Here is a 27,588-nt window from a genome sequence, read left to right on the forward strand (position 1 = left end):
TGGGAAGCAGCTGCATGGCACAGGGAGATCAGCTTTGTGCTTTGTGACCACCTAGAGGGGTGGGATAGGGAGGGTGGGAGGGAGACGCAAGAGGGAGGGGATACGGGGATATACGTATGCATATAGCTGATTCACTTTGTTATACAGCAGAAACTAAGACAACACTGTAAAGCAATTATACTCCAATAAAGATGAAAAAAAAAAGAAAGCAGGAACTATGTTATGAAGGAATTTATATGCCAGAGTAAGAAGCTTGGAAATTGTGCATAATGAGTGTCCATTAATGGTTTAAGCCAGAGGGTGTCTTGTTAGGATTTTTAATTCAGAAAGCTTTCTGGCAGAATACAAAAGTGAGTCACAGTGAGGTAAGACTGGCAAAGTGGGTGCCAGTTAGGTGGCTGTTGGAAAGGCAGAAAAAATGATGGGACCCTGATTTATAGCAGTGACAGTGGTGATCGAAATAAATTGTATCAGTAGAACTTATCGATTAATTAGATCTGAGATCAAAGGAGAACTGTTAAAATGACTCCTTGCCTTTAGACTCAGGTATCTCAATGATGGGTGACCAGTAACGGAAGGAATACTAGAGGATGCGAAGGTCTTATTGCCTGGAGATAAAGTTGCCACATCATTTTCAATGATGAGATGTTTGCATAACAGCCCGGTGGGGCTGTGCGTCCGGATTAGACAAACTTGGGCCACTCCACTGGCATGACTCTGGGAGGGACCCTCACAACGGGTTCACAAGGTCATGTGCTCTTGTAAAATTTGCAGCAATAAAAGGTATTTTAACCACAGTTGCCTAAGACTGCTGCCCCTTTTACTCTGACTTCCCTCCACTACACTTTCCGTCTTGACAGTGGCTGGGTGAGTTTGGGGATCTGCCTGAAAGGCAATGATGATACACTAGTTTGGGTTCAGAATAAAGTGTTTGGGAGGTTCACAATCCTGGTGCTAGCCATCCTGGTTCAGGAAAGGCTTTCAGGCACACGTGTACAGTCCTCTGTGCCAACTCGCCTGACGTTACAACGTGCAGGGGCAGGGCCAAGTGTCCCGAGTTGCCTGGTGTAGAAACGTGGGTCACGGAGGAGGAATAAAGTCTGAATGTATGGGACCACGAGTTGTTCTGTGGAAAACTCTTAGAATCATCCAGATGTGAAAAACTTGAGTGAAAGATGTGGCTTTTACTAATGCTTGATCAAAATAGAAGTTCTTTTCTTTTATGAATATATTTGATACTGAAACACATAATTATAAATGCAAAATAATTTAATTTTGAAGGGAATTTAAGAAATGAACTTTATCTGAATTCCTCCATTTATTGGACACAAACCTATAAGAGGATTACACACAGCACGTTCATCTGGGTGAGAGGTCTTATGTTTTTTTTTGCATTCCAAATATCAGTAATAAGAAACAGCAGCTGACTAACCACACCAGATGAAAAAGTGATTTATCTGTCTAGTCTCTCTATCATATTACCAAACAATTAATGAAAATGGAGTAATATATAGAGTTGTGTCAGACAGTTAATGAAAATGTGTTACTTTTTTGGTTTCTATGGTACTGTGGTATTTGTCAGCCTTTTGAAAATTATGTGGTTTTTTTTTTTGTTGTTGTTGTTCTAAGTATGTATTCACTTCTTAAACTAATTTTGTATTCAGAACTCTGTGTTCCGTTTCTTAAAGAGGACCCTCCATACGGTATAAGCTTTGGACCTCACAGGATCTGAATTGCTCAGGAGTCAGAATATTCATAGTGATGGAGACTGGGGCTGTGGATGCTCTCAGGAGAGTGTCCTGGGACTGGGAAGGAGAACGAGAATGGAAAGCTGAATTTGGGAAACTAAGGAGAAGGCAGAGAAAGAGGAGCCTGTGAAGCAGATGGAACAGGAGCAGCTAGGAAACAAGGGCACTAGTGGGAAACGGTGTCACAGAGATCCCGTGAGTCGAGTATTCAGAAGGAAGTAGTTAACAGTGTGCAGTTCCACAGAACGGCCATCATGAGAGGGCTGGGAATTGGTCACCAGATTTAATCTCAAACAGCCATGACATTTCAGGGAAAAGTGAGCGCCAGTGACGGAAGCCCCTCTTGTACTAAGTTAAATAGTGAATTGGAGAGGAGCAAGTGAAGGCCACGTGCAGACCACACATTTCCATGATGCTTGGAGGTGAAGAGTATAAACTATGGTAGAAGTAGAGCAGGGACGAAGAATAAGATACGGCTGTTTCATTCGAAGTGGAAGACCTGAGCGTTTGTAACTGCTGGTGGAAGCTGAAAGAGGAGAAGCATGCACTTCTTTTACGTCCTTCAAAACCACGGGACACAGGCAGCCCTACAACTTCACTTGCTGAATGGAATTCCTTTAACATTAAACCTAAGTCATCCTCCTTCAGTCATTCTGCTTTTCTACAAGATATTTCTGTTAGTTGTAGCATGATTCCTCTATTCTTCCAAGGCCCAAATCTTGAAATCCACCTTCGTTACGTTTGTTTCGTCAACCGCAGGTGATCTTCGCTGTTTCTCTCCCAGCCGGTTCTCTTCAGTGCGCCTGCGCCGTGCTTTTCGGCGCGGTCCCTGCCCTCCTCTCTGGTAGGTGGGCCCTGCGTTTTCACACATTGGTCCACAACTTTTCTTTTCCAAGTCTCAGCTGACCGCGTTTTAACTCGTCCGTGTCTTTATATTTATATATTTTGTATACCGTGATAGTAATTATCAACACGTACTCTGCCTGTACATTATCCTGCAGTTAACATTTATACCATAGTTCTTTTAATTGTATATTATGTTGCACAAAGCAAAAACTTACTTTTCTCTGTGAAAATGCTTTAAGCTATGAGCTGCTGTCCAAATTCTATTGTCTTTCAGTTTATGGTACACTTTTTGAAGACTTTAAAAAACCTTTTGTGTTTTCCACACTGCTTACCTCAGAATTGTTAATTCAATGGGAAATTCTTAAAACTCAACTGATCAGACAGTAGTAATTAAACACATAAATAGACTGTTATGGTCTTTCAATACTGACTGAAGAAATGTTCTTTTATGTTTCAGGGCTAATAATTGCATTTTAATTTTAATTACAGAATGAGAAAATAAATGTGTTTTGCTTATATTTAGCCTCTTTTTTCAAAGTTATTGATTTAGAAAATAGGTCTTCTAATTTGATTAATACTTGCTTGCATTTTTTTCTGAGGCTTTACTCCTATTTGAAATGGAGGTATTATGAAACAGTTTATATGAACTTAAAAATGACCAGTTGAAATAAGTAAGTAATGCTTTCAAAAGATAGAAACAGAGTCCCTTAAGAGGATCTATGTATATGTTAGGATATTCATGTAACTTCAGATTTCTCAATGAAGTTCTAAATTTACTTCAAGCCATTATGTAATGATACTTTTCACTCTTCATTGGTTTCTACCACTTAATATAAAAACTACATTTGGGAAAATGGCTTTTCTCTGGCTTAAAACACAGTGAGGGCTCATTGTTTGAAGTTTCCAATCAATCTTTAATCTTTTAGTGTTGGGGCTTGTTTACTCATTTTAAAAGACTGCTTCTAGCAAAAAAAGAAAATCCTATGAAGGAATCTATAGAGTTGTTCTACAATAAACATGCTTTAAAAGCAAATTTTTAGTAGTTCAATCATAAATTCAACATTTAAATCTCCCTCAAAGTGCTCTTGGTTTTTAATAATGGATTTTGGTATGATCCCATAAAATATTCATGTTCAGACCTTTAACAAATACTGCTTTGAATAATTAATTTCAAAATATATATTTTCTAATACATAATAGGAATTTCCTCTGTCTTTTCTGTTTATAAGAAGTAAGGAAAACCGGTCTTATGATTTTGATTCATGATATGTCTTTGTGGTAAACATGACATATTTGGAGAGAAGAACAAAAACAATAATTCAAAGGCATTATTCACAAAAATATTTACTTTTTAAAGACCTAAAACTGAAACTTTTAAAGTAAGATATTTTAATTAAAATATATGAAGCAAATACAAGAATATTTAATATACCTACATTATGAAAATTTTAATTTTTTCTTATTAGTTTTTAAAAAGAACCAGATATTTATTATATTTTATATCTAAGCCATCATCATTCACAAAATTAATTTGCAACTTATTTTCCCCAATGCACATAATGAATAAAAGTATCAGAATAAGGAAACCACACCATATTTTTAAAAAAATTAACCACTTCAAAATTCTTATTTGTAAAAATATAAGTTGATGAAATGATGTTTTATGTGAGATATCCAGGAATAGTTAAACAATCATCACCCCAGGAAAAAATGTGAATTTAACAAGACAGATTTCTGTTTTTCAGAAATATTCATTGCTGACTTTAATCTGGATACAACACAAGACATAAATATTCAATGGCTAAACAATAACCCAGTTAAACTTCATTGGGTTTTTTTTTTTCTCTAGTAGGCATCCAATCCAATTTTTGTATCTTAAATGAAATAAGGAGAAGAAAATGATGTGGTTTCTTAAAGAAATTAGGTCATTTAAAAAATGTTATTTTCCCACCTTCTGTTTGTTATACTTGGACACACACTAATATCTATTCAATTATGATTATAATTAATTTTGCATATATATTTTACATTCAAATGCACACTATAAATAGTAATTGTAATAAAACATATTAAATTCCTCTGAAATGGCATAGCTAAAGTAAATAGTTTTCCTTTAATATTCATTCCCCATGCTCTCCCATTAAAATGCAATGGCAAATCTGACAAAACAATAGGGGAAACACAGGGCAAGTGACTCTTTATTCATATAATAATTGACTACTGCTGTGACAACATCCCACCTTTTTCACATAGTTGTGAAGAGTTCACTTTAAATTAATTGGCATCACCATGAAATAAATTACAAGACTGTGTAGTTGGGAAGCAAATCAGGCCCACATTAGATATAATTGGGTGAAACTGATATAGGGATTTTGTGGGTGAAGGTTAGAAATGGAATTTTTGCACCGGAAATAAATGTATGAGACCAAATTGTTTTTGTTTTTAAAGAGCATTTTCTTTTTTTTTTTAAATGGATCTCTTTAGTTATCTAACAATGATTCGTATTGATTACTTAACTTAGGACATGGCTTGTAGGATTTGGAAGATTAGCTGATCAGCTTCCATTTAAATGAAAGGAAGATCCATTTAATCTAAACTTCAAGTCCTGGATAATGGATTTGACCTTTTCTTGAAATATTGGAAAATAAATCCAGACTATTCTTCAAAGTTATGGGCCAGAATGCTACTGTTTGTTTAAAAGCCAAGATGATACTAAGCTTATTAGAAAGGATATTAGAAAGGAAACAGAAAAACACTTTTTTTTTTTTTGCTTTTGTTATATCAGCATGTACTCTCATCAGGAAAATTATGGATACACATAGTTACTACATCACACAAAATTAGAAACCTCTAGAAAAAAGTAAAACAATGAAGGCGAATAGAATGAATTCTATATAAACACAGACTAAAAAAAAGTTTGGGAAAATAAAGTTTGACACTAGCTCATGTTTGTAATGCCCTAAAGGTTTTAGATTTTTATAATATAGTATTAGTAAAAAAAAAAAAATCTGTTGATTATATTTTGAGGCTGAAATATATCCTTCCTATGCAAGGTATTTGCATAAACTTATAGGAATCAGTACTCGTTACTGATGAATTTTCACTATTTGATATTTAAATAAATTCAAAAGCATTTTAGATAAATTCATGGATCGTAGCTCCACATTGGATTGTTAAAGAAGCTAAAATTCTTTTTGGAATATGTATCTCATTTGATTTCTTTAGGTCTCATCGAATGGAGGGCAAACATAAATTGCTTTAAAATATATTTTGTAGGAATATTCTGTTTCTGTCAGGAAATAGAAAACACTGTGCTTGGGAGAACTCTTCTTATAATTTGAAGATCATTATCTATGTCACTATCTTGTAATTTTATTACTGCTTACTGCTTAGCTTAGTTTTTAATATAAGTACTTCATTTCTTAAAACCGATGTAAATATTTTTAGAAAATGGCATTACACCATTAATGAATATTTAAGTATGTTACCAGGAGTGTTAATGTTGTTATTCATTTTTTTTGCCAGTTAATCTTTTATTTAAAAATCCCATCCATAAAATCACTCATCAGTGACAACTGATGAATAAAGTAACATATGGAGTGAAAGAGACATACAGAGAACAACATATGAAAGATATACATCTGATGTTTTACCAAAATTCCTCACTACCAAGTGTTCAAAAACCTGAAATTGATTTTATTCCCAAAACTTGCAATTGTTTTCTTTTCTGTTCTATTAAGTCAGAACATCTATAATTATAGCCTGGAATGGGGAATGAGTTCAGGAGGTGAGAAGGAAGGATTGCAGGTGAGGGTCTCTGGTTGGGATCTCTTAGAGGTCATTCAACATCCAATTTTTTAACAGATCATTTTGACACCCACTGTATTTTTACCCACTGCCAATCATCTGCTTCTAGGTGGTGAAAGTTTGATTTGTGACTGACTGTGCATTCTTAGAGAAAACCTGAGAGGCAGTCTCTGAACAGGAAGTCTTGCTGTATGACAACAAGAAGGAATTTGCAAACTGATGGTAAAAGGTCAATTTGCATATTCAATGAAAGGAACAGTGCGGTGTTTGAGGATGAGTAGGATAGTAGATTCTCAGTTCTAATGGGGAGGAGATTCCTCTGCTGCTGTGAGAACAAGGTGCTGGCTGTGGCCCCGTGGGAAAAGCACTGTTCCTACCAGCTCTGCCTCTTATCAGCACGTGCCCTTAAGAAATAACCGAGATCTCGGGATTTTACGTCTAAAAGGAGGGGATGTGATTTTAATTTCTAAGGTCCCTTTTGTCTTTTAAAGTTTTTTTTTCATCTCTAGGAATAATTTTTTAAATTTCCTATTTAAGTAGAGACTAAATTAAGGTTGGAACCTTCAAAAGAAATGTTGAAAAGGGTATATATAGCTTTTTTCCATTAAGTGCGCCTTAAGGGGGACTGAATATTCACAATCAGTGTGCATAATGTCTTCCTTTAAAGAATTTGCAAGTGTCCAGGGAATGTTCCGTTTGCATGATGTGTTTAAATGTTTATTTTTCAAGACAAAGGGGAGACAAAATTTTGTCTATCGAATGGTTTGTAGAAACATAAAATAAATCCTGCTATTTTTCCTGCATTTTCTAATGTTCAAATAATCTGCAAAATACAGATATCAACAAAGTTAAATAAATCTGTGAAAATAAAATGGAAACATGGAAGATCTGTTGAATCTTTATAGCTTTTCATATGAACGTGAAATTATTCGTGATTATCATGGGACATTTACGTGTAGAAAGAGGACAATTTTAGGAACATCTCAAAATAACTGCATTTAAAAAAATCTCTTTGAGTTTTATAAACAAGTTCCAGTGCTGAAGGAGTGAATAGATACTTAACTCCACAGTTATTTGAGTAGATAATATTGTAGTAATTTTTTATTTTATGGGATAGTCACTGCTGTGCAGTTCATCAAATAAGGACTTAACCATGTTCCTTATTCCTCCTCGTTCCTTTATATTTGTATTGATCTAAGAAAACCAATCCTCCCAACCCTCAAGGTCCTTTTCATACATGCCTATGTGTGTCATTGAATTAAACCAAGTGATCTATTTTGACAGCTTGATCAATGGCATATATATATATATATATATATATATATATATATATATATATATATATGCCATTTTTCTTTGTCATTAATCTGAGGGCTATACCAGTTTAGATAACCACCACATTATCAGATCCTGGTTGAAAAGAAATCATTGATACACTAAATGAAGGGTTATGTTTTGGTTTAGAATTTCTCTTTTTACAGAAGTGAGGTTTTGACTAACGCAAATGGTATTTAAAATCATCTATATGATGCTAAACAGTCTCCCATGCAGCAACATGAAAATATAGTTTCTTGAATTTATAATGTCATAAGAATATCCACTTATGGTTTGAGTGTATTATATGTCTATGAACTTCCTTTGTACTCTCCCAGTAGGAGATTTTTAAGTACCTGATAGAATAAACACATTCTAAACAAATGACTTAAACATTCAGGCTTCAGATATAAAATATTATTTTTCTATTGGAGTAAAACATGAATTCTAAACCCTAGAAAAACTTACATTGTGTATGTATATTTAAAACATTCTAGCCTTGAAGTATAGTGATTGAGTTGATCTATCCTATCACTTGTTTTCCCCCTAATTATAATCTGATGGTTAGTTTGTCATTTACCTTCTTTACAAGAAAGGGAGCCATTTTTTATGATTTCCAACCTGTTTGCTATTTACCAGTTTCTTATAAGTCTCTGACTTTAGAAATCGAGGAAAAGAATCCTTGGTCATCAGACTGTAGATCACCTGCTGAGCCTCATCAAAACATTTGAGAGTTGGTTCTGCAATATTCTTTGAGATGAGGTCCCTGGTACTGAAGTCAATGTTAATCTGTGGAAACAAATTTCATTGCGTTAGTTTAATCAAAGAACGCGTGGTTTAAACAGATGGTAGATACACATATGATTTGAATTTTTTTTCTAAACACAAAGTTAATCTGATCTAATCTAATCTAATCTAAACAACAGAGAGGTCACATATTCATTTTCTGGAATGCAGAACACATGTTCAGTTTAATTACATTTCCTAGGTTGAAAGTGTTGGCATTGACAGAGAAGAGGTCAAGCCTTATTTTGAGATTACAAAAAATGGCAAAGTGAAAGGCAAACAAGAAATTTTATGATTTTAGATTTCTTTTCCCTCCCATCCTTGATTTCTTTCTAGTACTTTGACCTTAATATGTAAAATGTACTTTTCATAGGCAGAGCAATAATTAGAATTTACTAGGTTGGTTTTCACCAATCCATTCCCATTCTCCATACCTCCCCGTGTTGTTTCCCATAATGCTGCTTTTCATCCTAATTTGTATTTCTTTTTGTTTGCCAAAATGGACCAAATAACACCCCCTTTCACAGACCACCATGCCTCCCATGGAATATACATATATACGTGTGTGTGTGTATATATATTCTTGTCCCTTGAGCACTACCACATGTAACTATTCTTAGCAAGGTGTAATAGAGATCTATTATATTGAACACACCATTCACCTGCAAATCTGTAAAATGCCCCAAACCTTGTGGAGATACTTGTCCAATTCTACCCATATTCCAGGATATATTTTGAGAAGCAGAAAATTTCACATCCAAGTTGTTTTACTTAAACTGAAAATATTCATGAAGCGCGAAAGAGATTTGAATCTTAAAATTCAAAGCTCACCAAAGGCAGGTGCTATATCTGTCTTATTTATCATTTTATTTCTTGGCACTTAGCCAATTATCTGCCACATAATAGTCAGTAAATATTTGTTGAATAGAATTATAATGTCTCTTGGTAAAATGTGGGAGACTATAAAAATGCCAGAATTTGGGGGTCTGGTAAAAGACTATAAATAACAATTTATGTTTATTGAATTGAAGTTAAAAGATAGGCAGGTAGACCTTCAATCAAATCTCTCCTCTGCTACTTACTTGCTATTCATATGAGTAAAGCAAGTTCTACAGTTTCCTTCAATTTTTGATTTCTATGGTATAAGAGAGGATAATAATAACATCTGTCTTAGAGTGTTTTAAGGACTAAATGAGATAAGTAATATCAAACTATTTCAGTATTATTATTGTAGGAAAAGAACAAAAGAAAAAAACTTTATTTTGAAAAGAATCATCAAAGGCCACTATTTGCTCACTGATATTTTCTTTCTTTAGCGATTTCAGCTACTCAGGGATCCAGATTACATCTGCTTTGTATTTCTTTGATCATCCTTTCAGGTCCTCTGTCAAAGTTCCAGATGAAATGCTGCAACTTCCTCGAAGGAATCAATTTCTGCTTCTTCATACAGGAAGATGGTGTGGCGTACTGGTAAGATTTTAGAATAGTTTTCCAATCTGTGCTCTAACACTTATGATGTTGCTGACCTGGGGTGAGTTACTTTCATATTTTCAAGCTCTGCTTTTTTATCTTGAAGCTTGGCCATTCTTGACTGAGTGGTTGCAAGAATTAAAGTGAGATGATCCATAAAATCATTGATTCCACAAATATTTTGGGGTATGTTATGTGCCAGGTGCTTTCTATATTTGGGGAAAATACTATATACTTTCTGTGTAGTCTTAGTATTATACTAATACTATAACTAGTACTATTTTATATTTACACTTGAACGATGAGAAGAAGCAGGTTCTCTAAGAATCTGGGGAAGACCATTTCTGGCACAATAAACAAATGCAGAATCCCTGAGGCAAGAAAGAATTCGTTGTGTTTCAAGAGCCTCGTACCTGCATGGCAGGGGTGCAGGGTGTGAGAAAAAAGTTCCTGTGACCAGGTTGGGAGAGGAGGTCGAGGCCAAGTCTTGGGGGGCTTATGTGCTTTGGTAAGGGGTTCTTATCTTTCTACTAGAAGCAATGGGAAGACACTGAAGTGTTCTGAGCGGGGAGGTGGCATGATAACATGTCATGAATCTAGTATAGTGCCTGCCTCATGGACGGAATCAATGAGTAGTGGGTATTACCAAGATCTTGTAGTGGTTTCTGAACATCTAGTATAATCTGTTTCATAAATCCTATCTTGTGTTGTGGGGATATGAGAATATATGTTGCCCGTTTCCTCCTTCAACTATGCTGTTCGTTCTTTAATGGTGTCATCTGCAATTTGTTGAACTTTATATCCCCAATAAAGGTAAATATCGCAAGTTAACTCCTTTAGGCCTTCAGTCATTGGGTGAGTTTCCACTGATAGTAGGGCCAGTGTGTGCCTGGTGCAGAGTGCTGCCTTATTATTTTAATCAGAACTGAACACCTTCAGTATCTCCTCATTCTCTACTTAAAAAACCCAAAGCCCTGATCTTGGCATTCATGACCTATACAATATGGTCCAAACCTATACATTATTCTCCTCTCCGTGTGCCCTGTATCCCCACTAAGGTAGACACTGCCCCTCCAATTTCTTATATTTTGTTATGGATGAATATTTTCCCATACCATCCCAGTCTAGCTGAAAATCACTCCTTCTCACCTAAGTCTTTCACAACCTTTTATGTCCTTAAGACTACATTCAAATAGCATCTACCTTGTGAGGTTTACTTGTAGATTTTTTCCCCTTTTCTGACCTCTGAAAGGGCTTTGGGTTACTTAGATAAGATTGACATTTTGCCTGCCCCTCACTATGCCTTGCACAGTGTAAGGATTCAATAAATGCATGTTGTACAAACAAAGTGGAAAAAAGCTCTACATTTGTTAAAAATCATGGTAAAATTTTAAGCAGAACTATTCCATTTCAATATGATACTGATAATTACTATGATTTGTTCAGATACACTAAGCTTGTACTTCTGACTTATCCCTCTCACTTTTCTGATTTGCCTGTTTTCCTACCAAGAAGCTGCCAACATCAGCTCTTGATAGCTAAGTGATGAGCAGAGACACCATTCCCAGGAGATAATCAGTAGTCTTTTGAAGCTGCGTCTTGGCAATTCAGTTTAATGTCAGTGACAAACTATCACACCCACGTGTTTGTATAAATGTCATTATTTTCCTCCAAATTGTTCAAGCTGGAAACATAAGAATCATCTCTGCCACCTCTTTTACCCTCTAGTCTCTCTCCCTCGCTCTCTCTTTCTCTTTCTCTCTCTCTCTCCCTCTGTGTGTGTGTGTGTATGTGTGTGTGTGTGTGTGTGTGTGTGTATGTGCTTTCCTTATTCACCTTTTATTTTGTAATTTCACAATGCTGTTTTTCATTCTCACTCCTATCTCTCCAGTTTAACCTTTTATAATGTAATCTCTTCCCTAAACCATGGAATCTACCTCTTACCTGATACCTCCCCTTCTACACACTGTGGACAGCATTACTATATCAGTTTCACCAAAATATCACTTTCATTATATGAATGTTCAGCTGACAAGGCATCACTTTCTATAGCATAAAATTTAAACATTTTACCCTGGCATCTGAGCTTCCTCCTACCTGGACTTCAAAGTGTTGTTTTGAAATCATCTCCTACTTATCTTTGGTGATATCCACAAAGTTGGTCTACGTTCTGTTCCGAAAGTGAATTTTGTATCTAAAGCCCTCGTTTATGCTGTTTCACCATCTAAAATCCCACTTGCCTCCACAGTTTTATTCTGTACGGATTATCCTAAATCCCTTAGGATTCAGCTTAAGTTGAATATCCTCCAAGAAGCCTTCCCTGATCACAGACGGAAAGTCACTGTAATTTCCTTATCATCATACATTATTTTGATGTAAAAATCTTAAGAAATTTGATTTCTTGTTTAAACAGATTTGGATACAATGGCTTCTATTAATGTTAAGTATTCAATCTGATAATCAGAGAGAGAAAATTTGTCACTACAAAGGGAAATCAGTAGCCTGTGGCATGGAATTTACCTATCTTTTATCTGCTATCTTTTCCCTATTTTTTTCATTAATTCTTTTTTCTCTGCATGTCCCTCAAAGTATGAGCAGAGCAGATATGCATTATCTAAGTTCTTGGCCAAGTCTTCTCTTCCTGGGTTTTTTTCCTTGGTGACTGTGTCTTCTCCCATTTTCAAATATTTAAGCAATGTCATTATCTCTAAAATAACCCTAAGAATGTTTAAAGATGATTACTTTAACTGTAAATAATAATAGTTAACATTCATCAGATATTACTACTGTTGTGCTAAGTCTTTATATGGCTACTTTACACACACTTGTAAGATGGATAGTATTATCATCCCTATTTTTCTGGGGAAAAAAACCCACCTCATCTGAAAAAGTAGTTGTTTCTTGCTAGTCATTTCTGTAATTTATTCATTTAAAGTATTTCACTGAATGGGTGCTTAGGAATTACGCTAAGATCTGACTATATAAAGATGATTATGTTGAAAGTCAGACAAGAAGACAGATTTTGAGAAAGTAATCCAAAGGGAAAAATATACCTTCTGAAAAAAAAGCTTTTTGAAAGAAATGAGATTGTAAGCTGAGAATCAAGGTATTATTATGGGTATATAAGTTTAAGGAAGGGACTTGGACATGGGAGGGAAAACTGTAAGAAGCCCAGTGGGTTTTCAGGAGGAAAAGGGCAACAGTCTGGAAAGGCATGAAGGTCCAGACCACATAGACTTCTATAGGTCTTGTTAAATAATTTTTAATTAACCTGAGAGCAATGAGGAGAATTTTAAGTGCAGTACTGATAATAAACACATGTTTGAAAAAAACATATCACTGGCTGCTATATGGTATAACAACTAGGTGTGGATAAAGGGAAGAAAAGTTAGGAAGTCATACCAGAAATTCAGGTGGTCAATCATGGTGGATTAGGCTGGGTCATGTCACAGAGAATGAAGGGAAATGCATAGATTTCAAAGGTATTTAGAAAGTAGAATAGATGGAACTTGTGATTGAATATTTATGAGCTGGGATGAGGAACAAAATCTTTAAGGATGACTGGATTTTAGAAATATTCTGAAGAATGAGATGACAGAGTGTTGATGGGTTGGATAAGGCATGTAAGCAGAAGAGAACCAAGTATGACTATCAGCTATTTAGCCAGAGCAAAAAGGATGGAGTTGCCATTAACCGAGATGGAGAGACTCAGGTAGAAGAAAGGTTTGAGAAGAAAATTAGGACTCAGATTTGTTTAAGTTTGAGATGCCCTCTTAAAGCCAGAGGGCTGGAAGAGATCACTGGGGGAGTAAATGTAAGCAGATAGTAGAGGAGAACTGCCTCCTCTCATGATAGTGTGTGCTGGGTTATGAGTAGGAACAGCAAAATAAGTTGTTAAAGAGTGGTGAAGGGGCTTCCCTGGTGGCGCAGTGGTTAAGAATCCGCCTGACAATGCAGGGGACACGGGTTCAAACCCTGGTCCGGGAAGATCCCACATGCCGCGGAGCAGCTAAGCCCATGAGCCACAACTACTGAGCCTGCGCTCTAGAGCCTGCGAGCCACAACTACTGAGCCCACGTGCCACAACTACTGAAGTCTGCGCACCTAGATCCCATGCTCCACAACAAGAGAAGCCACCACAATGAGAAGCCCGCATACCACAATGAAGAGTAGCTCCCTCTCGCCACAACTAGAGAAAGCCCCTGTGCAGCAACGAAGACCCAACACAGCCAAAAATAAATAAAAATGAAAATAAAGAAATTTATTTTTATAAAAGGGGGGGAGTCAGTAAGAGACGAAGAAATTGAGTCCTAGAAGCCAACTGAAGATAGTATTTCAGTTAAGAGAGGGTGATCACCGTTGTTAAATGCTCCTGAGGAGTCAATCCGGGTGAGGTTTGAGAATAGTCTACCCAAAGTGCCTTGTCTTTTCTTCTTGACTTCCCTGAAATTTCAGTATCAGGACAAAAGTGAAAATATTAGGCCTAATATATATTTTGACATATACATTCCTTTAATATAATCACTTTTGAAGGCATGTCTGCGAACTGCACCCCCAACTTTGCATTTATCTCAAATTTGACTTTTGGCTGAGTTGTATCAATTTCTATCTCAAAAAGTAAGAACAGAGGAGATGTTAATCTTGGAGTAGTTTGAAGACAGACATCTTATCAGGTGGTAACCCTCTAGAGATGCAGACCTTCCAACTGTGTGGTCTTGAGTCCCTCCTGAGCTGCTTGGGAATTGCAGGGAAGCTTAGACTTGTCTGAGGATCTCAAATTAGTAGGTCCGGAGCATGGGTTGAATGTCGTATTGACTGATGAAATAAACACAGTTTTATCTATATTATTTACCGATGTGAATAATCACTTGCATTTTGTTTCTACGGATACACTTAAGTTTCAAGGATACTGAGAAATACCTTTAATTTGCTTATTTTTCAAAAGGTCATGAATTACCTTAGCTATCTGAGACCACTGCACTGCCAATCTCAGAAAACAAGACTTAGGCTTGTGATTCTCATGGAATGACAGCTGAGATGTCATCGCAGCTGTTTAGCAGCTTTTAAATCCTGTCAATTTTGAAAAGGCCTTGACACAGCTGACATTGACAACAATCCATTGCATTAAAATGACTACCTTCTGACTGGTGTTTGTGATGGTTGTTTAAAAACGATATTATTATAATGAACCAGAGATATTTTAATACTCAGGTGATTTTGATAACTGCAAGTTATGCAAGCCAATTCCTCACTTCTATACTAGCAGTTTTAAATTCTTTTGGCTTCCAACAAATTATTTTAGCAGGAAGAATGCATTTTAAACTGTACCTTTTGGCTCTCTTGTGACCCTGAACTGTGCTTTATATATTTTTACATAATTTGAATGAAAAGTTCTCAGTTGAGCTCTCACATTCAAATGAGATAGACTTTTCCTCATTTAGAATGTATAGTGTAGCAGGAGACTGTCATTATGCAAAAAGTGTGTGCATGCATATGTAAAACGCCTTGCTCAAATAGGGCAGGCAGCTTCCTAGACCTCATTCACAACAGAGCTTAAAAATTACTATTCAAATTAAAACCGCCTATAATCATGTTTTTGGTTACATAATTCTGTTTAATCACCACTAAAACCTCTAGTATTACTTCGTTTTTGGCATCATTAAACGCACACGAATATCCTGAAATACATTCTCAAGGGCGGCTATAAAAGTTGAGAATAGCCAAGTTTGTAACGTCAAGAAGGAATCCGTCTTGCACAGGACTGTATCCTTTTGTTATGATTGGTTTTAAAGACAGAAATAAGTGACACGAGATGGGAGGCAGTACTAATACCTTAAATTGGACAAGAGAAATGGAAAAAATAATCCAATGTATGTGATCATAACATATAAAAGCATGATGGATATGGATTGTTAAAAATAGATGTAGATAGCAAATGTTATCTGGAGCGGCTGAAAGAGAGTCAGATTGACTGGTTTCCTTCACCAACCCCATCATGCTAATCCAAGATTAAGTAGTGCAGGGACATGTGCAAATTCAAAAAGCAATAGCCAGGACATGGAAGCAATCTAAATGTCCATCGACAGAGGAATGGATAAAGAAGATGTGGTACATATATACAATGGAATATTACTCAGCCACAAAAAGAAACAAAATTGTGTCATTTGCAGAGACGTGGATGGACCTTGAGACTGTCATACCTAGTAAAGTAAGTCAGAAAAAGAAAAATATTATATATTAATGCATGTATGTGGAATCTAGAAAAATGGTACAGATGATCTTATTTGCAAAGCAGAAATAGAGACACAGACGTAGAGAACAAAAGTATGGATACCAAGTGGGGAAGGGGGAATGGGGTGAATTGAGAGACTGGGACTGACACATACACACTACCATGTATAAAATAGATAACTAATGAGAACTGACTGTATAGCATGGGGAACTCTACTCAGTGCTCTGTGGTGACCAAATAGGAAGGAAATCCAAAAAAAGAGGGGTTATATATATACCTATGGCTGATTCACTTTGCTATATAGCAGAAACTGACACAGCAGTGTAAAGCACCTATACTTCAATAAAAAACAAACAGACAGCTGAGCATTTTGTTTTTGAGTTGAAATGCAGCAATCATTCTTTCAGAGGACCAAAATGATACTGCAGGTTATTAGAAGAAATATTCCTGCCACTTTGTTTTGCTTTACAGTTTAAGAAGTTATACAAATTAGAAGGAATATGAGAAGAGAAATACAGCTTTTGATAGAAAGGAAGATAGACTCTGTGTGACAAGATAATTTTATGCTTTTGCCTTTAGCATAAACACCAAGCTTCCCAGGCTGTGTCATGAACATTGAAAATAAGTGGTAGATCTAAGAAAGGAGTTTAACATGTAAAAGCCTGGGCAGAAGACCTATGTTCTCATGAGCTGTGTACCTTAATGACTGTAGGACCCATCATTTTCTCTCTAAGGCTCAGTTCATTTTTTCACCTGTATAGGGTAGATGATTGTAATGCCTCCCTAAGATAGTGAACATGATGATCAAATCAGACAGTCCATGTAAAAGCCCTGGACAGATGTGGCTTATGGTTTCTTTAGCTCTGCTTTTCTTTCTTTCCCCCTCTCCCTCCCCCTTTTCCTTCTCCTTCTCCTCTTTCCTTCTCTCTCTGTCTCTCTGTCTCTCTGTCTCTTCCTTTTTAAGAGATCCATTTAGTTTAAGACAAAATAAATACGGAGCAGAAATCACTGGGTTGCAGGAGGTGCTCTTGCCTGCACTTATACTCCAAGGCACCCAGTACTAGGCTTCTTTCACTACTGGACTAGCCTTCTAGGCACCAGTGGGTCCTTTGGTTGACCTCCACTTCCGCTACTATCATCCTTCCCTCCTCCCATTTTGTCTTGTTTTCGTCTACGCTCAAATTTCTGACCAAAGCTTACTAATTAACTTCTTTTGAGGTACACTTCCTGATCCCTTAGACTTGGATTTTTCTGTTGCATGAGACCACATCACCTGTGTTTCCCTATCTCAACACTCATGGAAGTTTATTTTAATTACCTTTTTATACTACAGTTTTCCCACCACGATGGTTGGCTTTATTTATTCAGAGACTGTCTTTTTCTTAGTGGCACCAGCAAGGTGCTTGGTATGTAATAGACACCTGTCTATTGATTAGTGTACAGAAACTTAGGAAATTAATAAACAAGCAAACATTTTATCTGGAGGTGATTCAATAGCTGGGGGGTACTGTTGGCAAGCAGCAACTTGTGGGGCAGGACCAAGACTCAAAATAACATCAGCACCTTGTGGAAGTGACACTTAAAAAACGCAAAGAAAATAGGAATACAAAATGGAAGATACAAAATTAGCATTCCAGTAATATCAGGAAACGCCTCTAGTTGCCCATGGGCTTCTCTCTACCAAGAATTCATATATCTATCTCTTCCCTCAAGACTCAGTTTAAAACTAACCTCATTTAAAATAAAGGCCTTATCTCAATATCCTGCCTCAGAACTATTCAATCATTATGTCCTTTTAGGTATAATGCAAACAATTTCACCTCTTACTTTTCTTTTTTTTTTTTTTTTTTTTTTTGGCACTTAATCATTTGTTGCTTTCCTATTTTTTTTCCTAGAAAAAAATAGCAAAGTTCTAGAAATTAGAACTTAATTTAGTCCTAGAAATCAGTTCTAGAAATTTCATTTTTTAACCCAATTAGGTTGAAAGTTTCTTTTGAGCCAAACTATAGTTTTAACCTGTTTTATTTTCTTGAATTTTCTTATCGAGCTGCCTCATTCACACAAAACATTGCATTATACTTCTGTGTTTATTACCTGTTCTCTTGCCTAGACCCAGCTTCCCTTCCAATGGAGGGAATTTATCTAATGAAGGTGAATCGTAGGCACAGAATAAGCACCTATTGATGTGAAATAAAAATACGAGTCAATAAATAACATTGTACTACAATAAAAATAAAAGCAAAAAATCCAGACAGGTATTTTAAAAAGCGTCCTGCACAACCCATTAAGACATCTTTTCCTTTATGACTGTAGTTTCTTCTGTTTCATGTTATGATGTCCTCACATTTAATAAATACATTTAGGAATTAAATATTTTATACTAATATTTTTTACTTAAGAAACTGCCAATGTATTGGTTCCTGGATTGGTCATACTATGAAGTTAAATTTATATTAAGTTTTCAACATTACAATGTAGTATGATTTGGAACATTTTCTAATCTCACAGAATGACAATCAACATAGTTTTCTCTTTAATCACATATTTTCCATCCTGACCAATTTTCTTTCTAATATAAGGGAGTGATGATACAAACATAATATATATAAATGATATAAATAAAACATAAATACTTAAAATATGTCAGTGTCTTAGCTGAATATAAAAATATTATTTAATTTTTTGAAGATTTACATTCTTTTGAAACCAAGTAATATTTTTTTGAAAATTTCCAAATATTATGAAATTAGTGGTCCGAATTGAAGGAAGAATAAATACAAGTTTAAGAATTCTTTTTCTTTGCCACTCACAAGTTCTTACTGTGTGCAAAGTAAGGCCACTTTAAAATATATATTGCTTATCTAATAATTTTCTCATTTTCAAATCACTTAGTCAAAATATCTGGCTCACAGTTATTTTTTTTTCCTGCAGTACCTTCTGAAAATATTTCGGTACAATCCATTCAATGAGTAGCTCTTTCTATCTGAAACTAGTGATTTGCTGTCATGTTTTTCTAATTTGTGTTCACATATATATGTTTATCAAGTCTTTTAAAGTGGCTTTTCCTCAAGTGTTCTTTGAAGTTAGTTAATGGATGTTTTCAGGTAGATTCAGTAGCACTTACAATGACTTGTGTAAAGAAAAAAGGGATTAACAGTAGAAGCTAACACAACATTGTAAAGCAACTATACTCCAACTAAAAAAAAAAAAAAGGATTACACTTTTTAAAACTTGTTCTGCCCCATGTAGACCCTAGACACTTGATCTCATTCATCATTCTCATCTCTCCTGTGTGGTTGCTACATGCTTTTTCAGAGATACGTTTTTAGATGTAGAAACTAAGGCTCAAAGGGGTGAAATAGATCACCACAAGATTACAGGATTTGAATCTGTATCTCTAACCTTCAGGTTTTCCACTGCATCACATGATGAGTGTAGAAACCAGAGAGATGGTAACACTGTAAAGGAGAGGGCATGAGGTCCACTGCGATTATTATTATCTTTCATAGAGACCTGAAATTTCAATTTTTGTGTGCAGTTTTGCCTATTAGAATAGGAAACTGAGAACCATTATTAACATCAATTTATAGATAGGGATCATTTGGTAAATTTAGTATATAGTCTAATTGTAAATTGTCTATTTGCATCAATTAAAAATTATTGTCATGCTTGCAACTTTATAGGTGAGGAAATAAAGACATAAAAAGTTGAAAAGAAACTAAATGGGATTTAATAGACATCTGGATAATGTGACCTTGTCATTGTTCTCTGTTTTAGGGTTTTCTACCAAGGAAATTGGTTATAATTTTGATTCTTTATGAGAGTCAGTTTTACAGCTATAATTGAATATAGAAAAATGGAGAATACTGTCATATGAATCTCATTCTTGAATTAATTTCCACTTAGGAAAATCATATTTTCCAACCTCCATATCAAATATACCACTTTGTCATGTGAAGCCCACCTACTAGATAAATCTAAGCTACTTCCCACCCTCTCTTTATCTCTACTGCTGCCTGGCCAGCCTTATCCCCCTGCTTCTTGTTAGCAGTATCTAAATGCTTGTGATTTCTGGAAAACGCTAGGGAGCTTTGTACATCCAGGCTACACACTGTGCCCGCAGTTTGAAGTATTCTTTTTTCATTTGCTCTCTTGACGAATATTGCTTATTTTTAATGACATATCTTTTTCATATGTGAACCACCCGGCAAATCGGTCCCTAAATTCTCCAGATAGACTTAATCGCTCTTTCCCATTGTGCTAATAACAAACTTTAATTATTTAAATTATTAAATTGCTTATTTTGTATTTGACTGTTTTTTATCACATGTCAATCTCCCCTTCTACTCTGTGACTTCATTGTGGGAACAGGCACTCAAAAATAACTCCATTTAATGAATCATACTAACAGTCATATTATATTTAATGTGTAACTGACGGACTATAGAGAGATACCTTAAAGACTGCAATTGGTATATAAGAGACAAATGCACTTTAGTAATTGGAATTGGAAATAATTAATGGCAAATAATTGGGAAGACAATGACTGTTGTAAATGTGTATACACACTTCTTTGTCTTCAATGAGAATTTTGTCATACCCAATAATAACCTCTTTAGACACTTCAAGGAGACAATGTAATCTATTATTTGAAAAGCAGCCATAAATTTAATTATATTTTATGTAGTAAAAATTAATTAGATGGACAAATTATTAAAAAGTATGAAAGTTTTATGTCTTAAAATAGTAGCTGTACTATTTTTTTAAATTATTACCATATAAATTTATTTTGGAAGGGAAGATTAGGAAAAAAACAAAACTATTTTGTCCAAATTGATAATTTATTATATATTGTAACTTTGAATCCAGCTATAATTAAAAGATTACATTTCTTACTAGAAGATTTTTTATACATAATATTTGAGAATGTTGTCTTAAAATAATCATTCAGTAGATGGTTTCATAAAGAAGAAAAACATCTGGCTTTCAAACCAATACCACAATAAGTAGAATATGTCTAGAGTTGATTTCAAAGCCTTTTAGGGAATGAGACATTAATCAACTTGACAAATCTTATATAATACATTTTCAGTTTTCTGGAATTATTTATTGATTTTTAGATAGTGACTGGGAAATGAATGTTGAAATAGCTCCACAGGAGTTATGTTCTTTTCTCTTTCCCCCTTTGAACTTCAGGCTAAGCTTCAATTGTTTCACATGTCTGTGATGTTATACTTTACCAATATATGCTACAGTAATTAATGTCCATCTAAAACTTGAACTATCGATACGGCAACCTTATGCCCTAGATTTTCGGAAATGTTTGCCTTTCATCTATGCTGTCCTCTGTTCTCACTAGTACAATAACTTCTCATACCATGAATTTTAATTTTGGATTAGAGAATTTAGTAACTGTCACTTAGGAGGATATCAGTATTTCAACTCTAGGGAAAGATGATGACTTGTGCTAGTGGTTTATGTTTGGTGCTAGTAGTTTCATATAGGTTCCTGTTTGCTGCTTATGCATTAAAACTCTCTGCATATGTTATATTTAGTGAGGAATCAAAGAAGTTTTAAAATATATATATAGTTAAACATTAAGGGGGTGTGCAGAGATGATCATGGTCTGGCTCTGGAAATGAAGTCAAATATAAATGAGATGTTACACACATAAAACACTTTATGGGGTCTATTCTTGGAGTCATTGCAGGTTTCTCTCTAAGGCCCTTTCTACATACTTGCCCCTCAGCCCCAGCTAGTGATCTAATCTTTATATCAGAATGGCTTCCCTTTGATAGTTTAATAAGGGAAGACCTCTGCCCCAAGAAGGTACTTAGCCAGAGGGGCTAAGAGGGCCCTGCCCCTCTGCTGGTTTCCCTGGTAACCGATGAGCCAAGCTGATGGCAATTCCCCCTATAAATGGTAACCTCCCTATTCCCCCCGACTCCCCTGTGACGTCGGCCACCACGTCCTGCCCGCCGTCCACCACACATGGTGGGGTGTCGCTCCAGGACCTTGCTTCAGACATTTAAGCTCCGCCATCCATTAAACCATTGATGACTCTTTCGCTGAGTCCGGGCTCTTTCTTTTGTCTTGAAGCTGGGCAAGTGCAGGCCTCGTAGGCCAGCGGGGTGCAGCCCAACACCCATCAACGAAATAAAGGTAAGCAAACCCCTCTTTTGGAAGGGAAGACATTATTATATGCTGTTTGTCGGTCTCCAAAGTACTAAATGTAAAGAATTTACACTGTTGGTTAGTAGTTGTTTTTTCCTTCACATACATACCTTTTTGATTTTAAAAATTTTATTCCAAATTGACCTCCGTGGTTTACAAAAGGGAATGAAAGTGAATTTGAAATCCAGCAGCACGTTTAAGTAGGATTTCTGTAGAGCTGTTAATTTTTGACATATTAGACTATTTTTAAGAGCCTGCGTGTCGTGCTCAGAAAACAGAAACCTTTAAGCACATAGAAGGTGCTTTAAAATATTTGCTGAATCAGTGCCAGAGGACCACGGTAAGGAACTTCTTTTTGAATTTACCAACATTTTCTGTTTGAATACATAGTGACAATTTAATTTCCCTCAAGATGGACTTCGCGCCTTTCAGTGGGGAGCAGATTTGTTAGCAGATAAATATTCACTATTGTGGAATATTTCACCCACCTCTTCAGGGGCATCAGCTTCAATGAATTCAGAATAAATCATCTTGGCTTTGGAAGCAATTTTTTCTGCACTTTCTGTTTTCTTAAAGTCTTCACAGGCAAGCCAGAGCTCAACGTTTTCTTCACTGAACTCTGATTTTAGGAATGTTCGAAAAGCATCTAGACCAGCTATAAGATATATGAGAAAAAATTTGTTATATCACACAGTGCAGTCATATGACCAAAACAAGTACGTTGTATAGGGTGAGCATTTGAGGATTCAGTGGCAAATATTTATCATCCCTCTAAATATAACATTTATATATTTTAGTTTTTAACTTTAGAAAACTTTATTTTGGATCAGTAGTCATAAACATAAAACATTTATATCTGTATTTCTACAATTAGCATTTTTTAAATTGAATAATAACAGGTAGTGCTTGAAGTCTGGGATTCTCATAGGTCCCACCTCTTCCCATTATCTTATTTTCAGCCAAATTTACACATTTATTATTCGTTGCATTCATAAATAAAGTTTGTGACCACCTGTTTAGACTCTTCCTTTCTCTAGTTTCCACATTAAAATGTGCCCCGAAATCTTCTTTGGCACTCCTAGAGTTTCTTTGGGAAGGTAATGCTTCTAATAAATCTTTTAAGGCCGAGGATGGTTAAGAGTGGGCCTCTACAGAGGTAGCAGGTTAGAAAGATTACTGTCAAATTCCCAGAGTTGCCTGAACTAAGCCAGTCCTTTCAGTTCGTGTTACTCAGTTTCAGTTGGCGCCTTCTGATGGCAGTGTCTGATCATAAGTGAGACTGTGTTTCTCCGAGGAGGAAACACCCTTTGGCGCATTTGTCGCTCAGAGGGATTTGCCTTCCTACACGTTGGTGGGTTTCTCTTCCACCTGCCATGGGGGCCCCCATGCCTGCGCTCAAAGCAGCTCCTCCCTGGCTGTGTGCTGAAGGGCTGACCCTTCAGGTCTCAAAGTAGAGAGAAATAAATTTATGGAGAATTGGGGGAAAGGAAAAATTGACCAGCAAAAAAGAAAATATCGGAAAAAAGTGTATGGGAAAGGGGCCTAAGTTAGCTGTTCGTAGGTTGCTGCAGGTTGGAAGGAAAGTGAAGATTAGTGAGAGAAAATAGAAAAGGGCTTCATGGAGCAAGATTAAAGTGTCTAAAAACACTATTAAAAATAGATTTAACAAGCTTTTAATTATTTGAAATAGAGTTGAAATAGCAGGTCACTGCAAAGGGTTTTCAGGTACCAATGAAAATTCTCAGTAGAAATATGGGAGAGTGTGGATGTTGTTAATATGTGAGCACTATAAAAAATTCAATTAACTGCACATTTCTTGCATTTAAAAATACATCTGAGAAGCTTCTGAGATTCTGTGACACATATTTGGGTTATAAAAATCCTCTTAGTAACACAGTTAAAATTTTCCATGATGTCCAAACAATGGTGAATTGGACAGGTCTAAACAGAGTTTAAACTAAAATCTATTTTATATAGGAGATTAAGCAATAATACTGAAAGAATATTGTAGATTCATGTCTGGCACTATTTTATTTGTGTGTCATTAAGGCATATGAAGCTTTTTCCCAGTGAGGGTTATCTCAGTGCATCTCAGAGACAGGAAGTTAGAGATCAAGAGACCATTGTTATTTTCTTCCCACCTGCTATTTTAATGCAGGGCTACATCAAACTAACAACCATTTCCTTCTTTTCTCCTCCTATTGCTCTGTTTGGACACAAGGGAACAGAGTAAACAATTAAAACTGGGGCTAGTTATCTCTGTCTTGGACACACTATTGTTGAACTACTCGTCTACCCCATACATACAATTTGAATGTTCATAGGATGTCGAGTGACTTTGGAATAATATGGTACATACAATTACTATCATGTCATCTGAGGACTCTCTACAGGAGGGAATGGCTACTGCTTAGGCACAGCAGGGGCTGATGGGTAGAATAGGTCAGCAATAGGTGGCAGAAGCCACACTAATACATGCGAGACATATCCTCAGGTCAAAAGACAAGGAGGTCATATGGTAAGTCGTTTAACCGTTTACAGCATTAAAAAGCATGAGAGCTATTTCTCTGGTTTCATAAAAAGCAAAAACCAAACAGCTTTGCAAATGAATCTATGACTTTTCTGCTTTATGCGGGCGTGAGGTACAAAATCCCAGGAGGTTTGCAGGTGGAAGCATTTGCCTTCATTTAACACCTTCCATGTCTCTGTTCTGCGGTGCTGTCCCAGCCAACTCTCCACCTGCAGATACCTTCCTGAGACTCTTAGCAAACCTGATCTGTCCCGCTGGTTATGTATTTAAGGAAAAAAGAGACACGCCATTCGAAGCTTACAAAAATGCAATTCCGTATCTCTGACATCTTTAATATATGTCCTGAGTTGGATTCTAGGTGTACTGTGGATTATTTTATGTCTATGCTTCGGGAATTAGTTATTTGAGAATCATAAAATGAAAGTGTAATTTTGTCTATTTCAGTCTAATTGTGCATATAAATAAACAGCCATGAAGAATTTATTCAGCTTTACCATGTTTTTAACTTTTCTAATATTCTGATATTTACTTTATAAATTTAAAGTGGAAATGCCATTTGATTAGAACAAACAATACTGCATTTCAAACATTTTCTATGTATGTCTCTATAATGTCATTTCTATCCCATATGAAACAGAAATACTGCCAAGCAGGATTATGTATAACAAAAGCAGAATTCTACATATCTTTGTAAATGACTATTTTGTATTAAATTCTTAGATGTTTTATTTATAATTGACCAAAATTACCTTATTAAGCCATCATATTAATTGAAAATATATATCCACAATGTACATATTAATATATACACACACATTTAAATATGTTTTTGTATTCACTAAAGTAAGAACTCATTTGAAATAAATATTGATACTTAAACTTTATTTTAGCCTGCAGGACATGAAAAACAAGTGATTTATTTAAATTTTCAACTTTTCAATAGTTTGTATGTGTCTTTCAATTTGTAACAAAGGTAGTCATGATATACATCAAATGATAATGAGTCTAAGAAAATGACAACTTTATCACTTCCTATTTGGGATTTTCTTTTTGTTTTAACGTTTGGAATTTCTATCATCTTGTCTTATTTTGGACCCAACCTAATTCCATTTAAACTTTGGGCCTGTATAAATTTGTGTGAGTTTTGGGAATCTCATTCTTCAAATATTGATCAAACTCATACTGTATAACATGACTACAACTTTCAGAATTTAATGATTTTATTTTAATCATGGTATTTTTAAACCTATTATTAGTTGGATCTTACCTTGGTTGGTTAAAAGTGTATTCATATTTTCAGAACACACTGTTGTTTCTGTAGTTGGTGACCTGTGGAAACAGCATCTACCCTTGACAATAGCATTGTGATCTTTTTCTTCTATAACCTATAGTAATATTTGAGTTATGTGTATTTATTGAATTATATCATTTAAATTAGCTTTGCTTCATGAATTAAACTGCAAAAGGTCAACGAGAATTATATAATGTTTTCCACAGTAGAGAGCAATAGCAAATCAAAGTGAGAAGTAATTTGACATCAGCAAATTATTAATCTGGCCAACAGTGTTAATAATACTTACAAATTCTTGAATTCTAATAAAGGCACGAGAGAGATTGCTCATTGTTCTACATAGGCTCGTGAATTTCTTCTCAGCTATATTAATTGTTAATTTATACGGCATTACACTAGTCTATTCCTGAAGAGTTATCATGATAGCAATAATGACGAATGAACTATTTTCTAAGTTTTCACAGTATCCAGAATTGTCCATTTCATAATTATGCATCTTAAAAAAGTTTTTTTAAAGTTTCGATTAAGGATTTCTAACATGTGATGATTTTAAAAATGTTTATTTATAGTATTTTGAGAAGTCTTTACCTACTCTGAGACAGCCTTTATTTCTCTTTAGACTGGTATGCTTCCAGTTCTGGGTTGATTTATTTAAATCTAGGAATCAGTCAGGACAGAGTAATATCTTTTCCAAAGCAGTCAAAAAATTTATTGACTTAAGTCTTCTAAAGAAGGTATACTTTTAGGGATGTGATGTAGAAATAATAAATCAGATTTGAGATATAAACTTTCTGAGATGTAAATATATCATGCATTATTCCCCTTAATAAACAAAGATCCTGATGAAATAAGCCCCCATCCACAGAAAGCATCGGCTACCCAGAAGAAAAATTTTGGATAATGTAGCTGTGATGCGCAAATGACTTTGTTATGGAAAGGAATGGTCTAATTGCAGGTTTCTATTAAAATGATTGATAATAAAATAGAGTCTCCCATCCAGTCATTCTTATAAACTTTTGCATATCAAGGTGACTAGATGTATGTAGCATCTATGCTACATACATAGATGCTACTAGCATATATGCTAGTGTGACTCGATCTCTAAGCTTTTTTATTCTATTACTTTGTGTGATTTGCTGCAGTTTTCATCATTTGTGTTAGGAGTGACTCTGCTCCCTTCTGCTGTTGCAGTTGTAGTTATATTTTCAGATAGTAATGTCTGTCCTTGTAGAGGCTACATGGGGAGGCTAAGTTGACAGGGAACTCATCTTGCTACCTCCCATTACTCTTATTTCCTATCTCCCATTTCTTTTACTTTCTTCCCCAATGGCAGGCAACTGATTTTCCTGTCTCCCTTGATCTACTAAATCCTGGGGACACAAGGTTTCCT

General features: G+C 35.5%; 1 protein-coding gene across 1 annotated transcript; it reads right to left on the reverse strand.

Annotated features, from left to right (window-relative positions):
* Window positions 1-8,300: 8,300 nt before the first annotated feature.
* Window positions 8,301-26,589, reverse strand: RGS21 (regulator of G protein signaling 21; the record flags this gene model as incomplete). The annotated part of the gene is made up of 4 exons (XM_082674490.1): window positions 8,301-8,504; window positions 22,866-23,032; window positions 26,175-26,292; window positions 26,488-26,589. The coding sequence occupies 4 exons, from the start codon at window positions 26,587-26,589 to the stop codon at window positions 8,301-8,303; spliced, it is 591 nt and encodes a 196-aa protein (XP_082530616.1).
* Between the last annotated feature and the right edge of the window lie 999 nt (window positions 26,590-27,588).

This window comes from Grampus griseus (assembly GCF_964374135.1).
Source record: "Grampus griseus genome assembly, chromosome: 1".
Classification (NCBI taxonomy): Eukaryota; Metazoa; Chordata; class Mammalia; order Artiodactyla; family Delphinidae; genus Grampus; species Grampus griseus.